The sequence below is a fragment of the Schistocerca nitens genome, chromosome 2 (assembly GCF_023898315.1).
Source record: "Schistocerca nitens isolate TAMUIC-IGC-003100 chromosome 2, iqSchNite1.1, whole genome shotgun sequence".
In the NCBI taxonomy this organism is placed as follows: domain Eukaryota; kingdom Metazoa; phylum Arthropoda; class Insecta; order Orthoptera; family Acrididae; genus Schistocerca; species Schistocerca nitens.
Window position 1 is genome coordinate 785,317,992 of NC_064615.1, and position 10,302 is coordinate 785,328,293.

The following is a 10,302-nucleotide window of genomic DNA, read 5'->3' on the forward strand; positions in this document are numbered from 1 at the left end:
ATCTTTCATTTTACTTTTATCATTGCTTCTTTGATGTACAGATGTAACAGTAGGGGAGAAAGACTGCATCCCTGCCCTACACCTTTTTAATCTGAACACTAACTCATCACTTTCCATTCTTATTGTTTCATCTTGGTTCTTGTACACAGTGTAAATGACCCACCTTTTGCTATAGCGTCTTGAGTGCATGAGCTGTTAAGCTGATTGTAGGAGAGGTCCTGCATTTATCTACAGGATTGTGTGGATGATGTACTTCTGAAAGCACAGTGGTATTTTTCCAGTTTTGTTTCACAGATTCTACATGCTAATTAATTTCTTGCTTACCTCTTCCCCCAATGATTTTAGAATTTCCAAAAGAATGTTATTTCTCTGACTAGGAGCACAAGGAAACGCACAGCTGTAAAGAAGATACAGTTCATTGGGTCATAGTGACATCAACAAGAATACAGTGAAAGTGTTTCACCTGTCTCAAATACAGTGAACAGCCCTTATAAAGACCCTATTCATGTGACATGTCACTGGTGCAGTGCCATGTGTGCACAGCAGACCTGGTGATGGCAGTCGGTGACCAGGCTGCTCCTGGCGGCCTCCTCGGGTAGTTGCAGGCACATAGTTTGAATGTTGATGCCCAATAGTCATGTCGTAGTGGCCTGACTTAATGTCCACTATGGGCAGTTTGTGTAGTAACCAGCAGGTTACTATAGTTACCTGTCCTTTCTGCCTTGTTTCTTTGTATGTCTTTCAAAGCTCTGCCAGACTCTTGGGTCCCCTATGTCTTCCAAATATATATCTACTTTTCCTTCTTTTATATAACTAGACATTTCCTCCTCCACATCTCCCCTATTTGTTTAGTGGAATTCCTTTTGCAGTCTTAATGTTGATGCCATTGCTTTCAATTCCACTTATTCCTATATGGTGAATATGCCCATTCAACAAGCTCTCTCTCTCTCTCTCTCTCTCTCTCTCTCTCTCTCTCTCTTTTTTTTTTTTTTTTTAAATGTCTGTATTCTCACTCTCTCTCTCTCTCTTCATCTCCTACTTGTAACATTGAAATTTAGACCTTAACTGTTGTTGTTGGCATTGGTTTGTTGTCAATCCTGATGAGAATAATTCTATCACTGAACTGCACAGTAACTCGCTCTTTCTTCTACTTTCCTATTTATAATGGATCCTACTCCAATTGTGCGATTTCTTTTGATATTACCCTATATTCATCAAACCAGAAATCCTTTAATTTCTCCCATTTCACTCTACTGAGTCTTTTAATATCTAGATTGACCCATTTTATTTTCCTTTTCAAATTTTGTAGTGTCCTACCACATTCAGACTTCTTAGATTTCACACTCCAACTCGTGACATGTTACTGTTTCACTGGTTTCCCAACCATTTTCTCATGGTCCTCTCCTTCTAAGCAGTCTTCTCCTGGAGATTCAAAATGAGGACTATTCAAGAATTTGGTGCCAATGGAAATCATTGTGGCACTTTTTGGATAGCTGGCCACATTTCCTGTGGGTAAACTTTGTGTGTCTTTAAGGGGCTCCGGAACGCCCTATACTTGCAATGTTAAAATAACGCTTATAAATTACATCTTTCCTCACAAAGTATTCGAGGTAGGAAGTTGAACTTTTTACAGATTATTTATTGGAATATGGACTAAAACTTAACACAGGGATTTTACAAAATTTTAGTTCAGTTATTAAAGATGATTTTTTTTCAATTGTAATGAAAATTCACAACATTTTTTTTTCAATTTTTTATTTATATATTCAAAAATATACAGTTTTTTGGAAAAAGGCTGTGTTAAATTATGCAGAAGGTACTGTGTAACATTTACTGAAAGTTTGAAACAAATATGTTTAGAAGATCCTTAGAAAACATGTAATTAGTATGAGAAAATAAAAGTTTTGGGTATCGAGCGACAAAGATTGGATTAACTTTTTAGTGCATTCCAGGTCCATAGGATGGATTATCTTCATCTCTGCAAACTCCACCTCCAGCTTCCTCTTGTTCCTCCTCCTGTTTACTCTTGCTTGTATTTCTAGACTCTTTACAGCCCTGTCTGCAGCCCGAAGGCGTTCCTTGTCTAAAGCAAGCATCGCTCGTACCATGTTAGAACCTATCTTCATTCCCATATTTCTAAATACCTTGCACCTTACAATGTTGCCATCATTGAAAGTCGCAACAGCATCATACACACCAAAGTGAAGTGTTTCTATTCCAACAAATACAGTCTTGGGGATTCTCGACCATATAACACTATTTACACTTTCATTGGGGTTTTGAGTTTTTCCGTGAATACACTTTTTCAACAGTTCAGGTGCTGCTAAGTCTCTGAAAATAGGTTTTATCACCTCCATTATTGCATGAGGCAGACTATGCTTATGAGTGTACACTTCACCAGTTAGCAATCCTTTGTTATATTTACACCAACTGTCTTCTTCTTTGGGACACAAGCTATGTTGGGGATTTTCATCGTCTTTATTGTTTACAGTAATAACACATACCTTTGGCTTTCCAACATTTCTCCTTTTCTTAAAAGCCTTCAGAGGATTTCTGATAACTTTACTTTTACTCATTATTATACTTCAACAAAACAGAGACTCAAGAAACAGAATTAATTACAAATATTTTCGAGATAACGACAGAGTAAATAAACATGAAACAATCGACAATCACACCAGCGATATATATTGAACCATCACAGGTTAGCCACAACACATACTTTATCTCACATCACTAAAGTGTACCTGAGATGAACACGGACGTTAATAATAACACCATTTGATAGCAGTTTAACAGCGCCACAGTGGGTCACGCCCATGTAGAACACATTTCAAAAAAAATTTAAAAATAGTTGTAGTCTTCGGAATTGAATAAATTATATATCTATTAAAAGGTAATAGTCTGCAGATTCAGAAAACGCAAAAAAGTAAAAATTGAACTTTTCATTATTTTGAGCCTTTCCGGAGCACCTTAAAGTAGTTGTTTTCATTTCTTTCTGCATCCTCATTCTACTGAACATTGCTGATTTGCTGATTCTTCCACTTTGACAAACAGTTTCCTATCTGAAGGGCAAGATTGTATCCCGAACCTTTATCTGATTCTCTGCACTCTTTGACAATGCTTGTGGCAGAATGAGGGTGATAACTCTATCCCTACAGCATGGTAACAGGTAAGTCATCACATATTAGAAGATAAAGTACTGTATCAATACCTACAGCATTACAGACAACTCTCACAGACCTAGACAGAAGGATTGCACTTCACCATATGTCAAATGATGAAAATATAAATGTCTCTGAATCACTTAGTACACATATGAGGACTCAAATTTGGAAAACAAATGGCCTTTACCGGGAACACATGATGTGCAACGAATATTTGCACAACCTAATTGTGTTGACCATTTGGTAAAGCTACTGCCAACAGCCAAAATTAAAAAAAAAAAAAAAAGAAAAAGACAGCATCATAAAACTTTGTTTTTGATGTAGGATGATCACATTCAATAGGAATTCTAATGTTTTAAAAAATAAGTTTACTTTATGTTCATTGAGGACTGCCTCATTTGGGATAATAAAAAGAAGTTTCAAACAAAAGTTACTTAAGTTTAATGTGGAAATGGTATATGTAATAGAACATGGGGGTTCTCATAAAAGAGAGAAATCTAGACTGAAACTAATACTGTTACCTTTACTCTACACGAGGTTTTATCAGAAATGCTTTTTTGTATGACGTATTCTTAAGATATTCTGCAGTAGAGATTAAAGTGAGACACCTCATACACCACCTGCAAGAATAAGACAAGTAACATGAAGTCCATGGAAAACCAAGGAGGTTGGAGGGTTGGTGTTTAACGTTCCATCTATGATGAGATAAATAAAGGTGGGAAAATTCAAGAGGAAATTGACAGCATATCCTACTATTTTCTTCTTCCGTAAATTATTTGGTTAGCTAGAGATTGGGATTACAGACTTCTGTTACTGTTGTAATAGACAATAATGATAAATGTAAAAAGACCACCTTTCATACAGTATGTAGGTAAGTTTTATCTTTTTGCATTTGTCAGTATATTTCCATACTTATTAAACAAGCATAATAGATGAACAACAGCTAACTGACATAAATAAACTGCACTAGTTATTTTCTCAGGTTTGCAGTAATTTTGCTGAGAGTTCCTGCTTCAACTTTGTTTTCATTAGAAAACCTGCAAAATGGCTAACCTTTATTCAGTTGATTTGTTTTCACATTCATAGATGTTTTCATTATGACTTCATTGTGACAGCTCTCAAATATACAACAGCAAGCTTTTTGAGGGTTGTGGGAGAGGGAAGGAGAACAAGTGGAATGCCCAGAGTGTTTAGTACACCCTACCTATGCCTCCGGAAATGCTAAAAGAAAAAGATCGCAGGAAATATACACCCTAGAAAAAGAAGGTTTACATAAAACTTTTTGTGGATGAAGGAAGTCACAAGGTAAACATATTAATTTTATCAGTGATTTTTGTTTCATTGGCATTAGAACATGGTCCAAGGCATATTTCCCTGCTTAACATTTTGTCTTCCACTGCTAAAGACATCATCAGAAGCTATAAAGACTTGCACAGCAGATTCAAAATTAAACAACTTCAGTGTGCTATCTGAGTTCTGATGATGTATCCACTGTTGGAAAACAATGTGTTAAGAAGGGAAATATGTATTGGTTCATGGTGGTCTACTGCCCATGAAACAAAAATCACTGACATGAATAACAACTTTGTAGGCCTATAATCAGATTTTTTTTTAAATAGGACTCTACACTTTTTATTACAAATTATAAGTTGTTGCCAAAAACTAACTTACCTTTGGTGGAACTCTCATAACTGTAATAGTTCTTTTATGTCCGTCAACCCTCATCTGGGAAATTATGAAGAAATGAAGCGCTAATGTGGTACTGCTACAATGATGATGACCAGGAGAGGAAGAATCACTGACTACTGAAGCAAGCATCAGATGTTGCAAACATTCAACTTGCTTCTAAAGAGTCATATGTGTACATTTTGGTTGTTCATCGTTGTATCAATGTGTCTTTATCAGGAAACCTCCTAAAAATAGTAATTGAGCTAAATTTCAGGGCATTCTTGTCATATTCAGTTTTAGTTCTTGCATAGTCTATTGCACATGCCATCTTTAAAAAAACTTGGAAAGAGTCCACTTCTTGGTGATGGACTATGGTAGGTAAATAATTAATGTTTTATTCCTTTTGTTGGAGCTCTCTGCTACACAGAAAATATCTTGGCCGTTTTATTCTCCAGTATTTTCATTTCAGAGAAAAAAAAACTGTTGACATGTTGTATTTATAAAATTTAACATGTTATATGATATTTTAAATTACACTACTGGCCATTAAAATTGCTTCACCACAAAGATGACGTGCTACAGACGCGAAATTTAACCGACAGGAAGATGATGCTATGATATGCAAATGATTAGCTTTTCAGAGCATTCACACAAGGTTGGCGCCGGTGGCGACACCTACAACGTGCTGACATGAGGAAAGTTTCCAACCGATTTCTCATACACAAACAGCTATTGATCAGCGTTGCCCAGTGGAACGTTGTTGTGATGCCTCTTGTAAGGAGGAGAAATGCATACCATCACGTGTCCGACTTTGATAAAGGTCGGATTGTAGCTTATTGCGATTGCGGTTAATCATATTGCGACATTGCTGCTCGCATTGGTCGAGATCCAATGACTGTTAGCAGAATATGGAATCGATGGGTTCAGGAGGGTAATACGGAACGCCGTGCTGGATCCCAACGGCCTCGTATCACTAGCAGCCAAGATGACAGGCATCTTATCCACATGGCTGTAACGGATTGCGCAGCCACATCTCAATCCCTGAGTCAACAGATGGGGACGTTTGCAAGACGACAACCATCTGCATGAACAGTTTGGTGACGTTTGCAGCAGCATGGACTATCAGTTTAAAGACCATAGTCGCAGTTACACTGGATGCTCTATCACAGACAGGAGTGCCTGCGATGGTGTACTCAGCGATGAACCTGGGTGCACGAATGACAAAAGGTCATTTTTTCGGATGAATCCAGGTTCTGTTTACAGCATCTTGATGATCGCATCCGGGTTTCGTGACATCACGGTGAACGCGCATTTCAAGCGTGTATTCTTTATCTCCATACTGGCGTATCACCTGGCGTGGTGGTGTGGAGTGCCTTTGGTTACACATCTTGGTCACCTCTTGTTCGCATTGACGGCACTTTGAACAGTGGACGTTACATTTCAGACGTGTTACGACCCGTGGCTCTACCCTTCATTCGATCCCTGTGAAACCCTACATTTCAGCAGGATAATGCACGGACTACATTTTGCAGGTCTGTACGGGCCTTTCTGGATACAGAAAATGTTCGACTGCTGCCCTGGCCAGCATATTCTCCAGATCTCTCACCAATTGAAAGCGTCTGGTCAATGGTGGCCAAACAACCGGCTCGTCACAATAAGCCAGTCACTACTCTTGATGAACTGTGGTATCGTGTTGAAGCTGCATGGGCCTGTACCTGTACATGCCATCAAAGCTCTGTTTGACTCAATGCCCAGGCATATCAAGGCCATTATTACGGCCAGAGGTGGTTGTATTAGGTACTGATTTCTCAGGATCTATGCACCCAAATTGCGTGAAAATGTAATCACATGTCAGTTCTAGTATAATATATTTTTCCAGTGAATACCGGTTTATCATCTGCATTTCTTCTTGGTCTAGCAATTTTAATGGCCAGTAGTGTAAGTGTGGTGTTAATGCCACATGCAAATGTTATTAGACTATATGCTGTATAAAATTATGCAGGTAACACGATACAAATATGCATGCTCTTCTGCTTACCAAACATTTTTAAGCACTGAATGTATTGTTTATTTTTCTGTTTCAGTGGTCGGGTATAAATATAAATCACATTATGTGCCCTATTGGTGTTGATCCATTCTATGGACAGTACTATCGGATAGCCACAATTATTCACGAGGGTATTCTGTGCCCACTAGTTTCAAAAACATATTGCATGCTGGCGGCATTTTTCCTTACAAAATTTGGTCCCACGAAAGTTAAGAATACTCTGGAGTTTGACATGAGTTCATGGGCTCAAGGGGATAGAGGACCAGGTAAACGAAGTTCCTTAAAACAAAGTCCACAGGCAAGTCCAGAAAAACATTCACTAGAATTTCACTCTACGAATAACGGCTGTCATCATATTGATTAAGACAGTATCTGTATAATTTTTGTGTAAGTTGTAGCAGCTATGCTGTGTTCTTGTAGCCGTCAGTACTATTTTAGTAAATATTTATTTCAGCAAAATGAAGCAAAGAATGAAACTCTTTATAATTCTTGACAAGTTTGCCACAAAAGCCGAGATGATTTTAATTGTATCAGTTGATTGTGTTAATCTAGTCGTTTTCAGATTTACTTTTTTTTTTTTTTGACAGGAGACATTTTAGGTATCTACCTAGATTGACTGTACAAGTGCCTTTAAGAAGGGTTTTTATACCAAACTCAATTCTTTTAAGTTTTACAATTTAATTTAATAACAGCTGTGTATAAAATGAGATTATTGAGGTAGTGTACCTACATGTAAAAGGTAGTGCCTGTTCCTTTTAGGATATCATCACAGTGTTAGTGATAAAATGGTAGCTGTTGTTGCAGTGAAGATGTCCTTATTTATGTGTGATACACTGAATGTGTGAATACTCAATACGATATTGTGAAATGTGTACTTAAAATACAATGTGTATGTATTCAGTTAATGCACAGTTAAATGCTGTGAATGGCATTTGCCTTAAAATGTCTTAATTATGTTGGAAATTGTGCTATTCCACTGACAGGCAGGTACATAATGGTATGTTGTTCAATGATCTGTTTTACTTTATCCCTTATTCTGTGACTTGAATTGTGTTTTAGCATACACAGTTTCAGCTAACAGCACTGAATCATGAATTTTAATTCTGACTGTTCTTAGAAAGCACTGTATTTACTTTTTCAAAGTATCATAATTTTTTGCATTTATTTTCATTATCAGTTTACTACTGTTCAGTGAAAATGTGGATTTCATTAATTTTGGCCAGTTTTATGCATATATTTCATTGCAGAATTTGTCTTCTGTGATTTTCTTGCCTTCGGGTTGTGATTTATTTAAGATGATTGACTTTTAATATGGATTGCTTCTTTAGTAAAACTTTTACTAATTTTTTTGTTATTTTATTTGCAACACATTTATTTACTGTTTTTTTAAGTTTTTGTGCTAGGAGGTGGCTGTTGAATCCATCAGAATTTTTTAGAATTAATAATAATCATGAATCTGTGATAAAAAATACTCCAGTTTTGTGGTTGATGAATAAACTGTCATCTGCAGGATAGTTTTAGGGGCTCTTGGCCCTACAAGAGCACCTTAAATTATACAGTGTTTCATTGGATCCATTGGTCACAATTATATTTTGACAACACTGACCACTTCAGCCAGAGGTACATTGGATTATGTGGATCTTTGTTTACAAACCTGAAATATTATCCTGCAGACAACAGTTCAGTGAACAGTTTTATCTATGCAGTGAGATCTAGATACGTAAAAGTTCTCATTTCAAAATGAAAATATTTTGACACATTGTTAGTTCATGAATCAGTTTCTGTGACAAGAACAAGGTGCTTGTAATACATCATGCAGATAGTTTTATCTTCTGTAACTTTCTGTTTGTCGCAGATGCTGACTGGTAGTAGCTTGTGTGTGATATGATAGTTCCAATATTTTAAAGGATGTTTTGTGTTATTGCACACATTCCTTTCTTTCAATTGGGCCATGAATTAGCATGTATAACTAGTGCTATGAAAGGAAAAAAAACATTGCTGCATTATATGTCATTTTCACTCAGAAAACAAAGAAAGCTAATGAGGTACTCAAATAATTAGGCATAATAAATATTCTTTGTCACCGATAATTGTAACAAATGATAGTTCTGCGAGTTTCAGTTCTTTAATGTAAATGCATAGTTGTTTCCCATGTTCAGAAAGGGAAAACATCACCAAATTCTTTTGTCTATTTATTCATTCTGAATTTATCTCTTTTTAAAATTGTTGTTAAGTGAAAAATCTTATTTTAAAATTGCTATTTCAAGAACTGTTTTGAAATGGAAAGTTTCCTTGGCTGCAGCCTGTATTTTACTGTCCGAATGTGTATTGCAGAAATATTTTGCAGTTCATATTTTTTCTGAAGGTTTCAGAAAGTAAATGCCAGGTGTCAACCTTCAGTGAATAAAAAAATATTTATATGTACCATTCTGAAGGTGGCTGCAAGTAGGTAATGGCTGATATGAGACAGTGAATTAATGAGAAGTGGCAGTAGCATATTGAACTGAGAAATTTCAGAGAATTCATGATATATTTTACAAATTTTTTGTATCTAAAACATGTAGTTGCAAACATATTTTTGCCTCATTGAATTATTTAACAGTGTTGGACTCATTACTCATTTTACCTAACACCTCTTACTACCAAAATATAGTTTGGAATATTTACAGCTGGCAAAATTTAGGCCTATTGATTAAACAAATTTGCTTGACATGTTCAGGGTACTCTAGAATTAGGATGTCCTCTCATCTTTATGTTTCTTTTGTAGGTGTTGTAGAAATCCAGTTTCCATGGTATGCCTGTGAATCTTTTTGTATCTTTGAAATTTGCTCTGGAGGTATTATTTAGTAGGTATATACTACATTTCCTGTAAAGCTTCACATTTTGTATTATTTTTGAATTAACTTCTTTAGAAGAGAAGTGAAAGTGTAGTTATAAATTTCCTGTATCCAATACCAAAGTCATCCCAGTCTAGCTTTAAAACTATCTCTTTCATCTGCTCTTTGATCATTAGAGAAATGTTAAGTTTCATTGCCAAAATGCAGACTGTTCTAAGATAAGCATATTATCAGGTAATAAATGTTTGCCACATCTCTTATCTTCCTAATTACCCATGTAAAGGTTCTCTGGTGCTTTTTTTTTTTTTTTTTTTTTTTGCATCAAAGATATTGAGCCAAAACAAACTTGGGCAGCTTGTAGTCTAGTAGTCCTGACATTTGAACAGCTGGAACAATGTTACTTTGCTGGATCAATCTCACCATGCTTGATGTTCCTCATTACCTCTAGAAAAAAGTTTTGTGGGAGTGCGTGAGCGAGTGAGCATTATATCTCATCATAATGACGTTTTATTCTGTATAGACCTGTTATTACAAATATTGTTTTTGTTGTATGTCAACGGTTGCTGTATTCATGGGGTGGAGG

The 10,302-nt window shown here is 36.2% G+C and overlaps 1 protein-coding gene across 1 annotated transcript in view; it reads left to right on the plus strand.

The window, feature by feature from the left end:
- The window catches only part of LOC126237044 (transmembrane protein 164), a 183,590-nt gene extending 176,199 nt beyond the window's left edge, over positions 1-7,391 (plus strand). The window contains exon 5 of the mRNA XM_049946805.1: positions 6,920-7,391. Coding sequence (XP_049802762.1) covers positions 6,920-7,246 — 327 coding nt within the window. The 3' untranslated portion in view covers positions 7,247-7,391. The remainder of the gene's footprint in view (positions 1-6,919) is intronic.
- Positions 7,392-10,302: the final 2,911 nt, after the last annotated feature.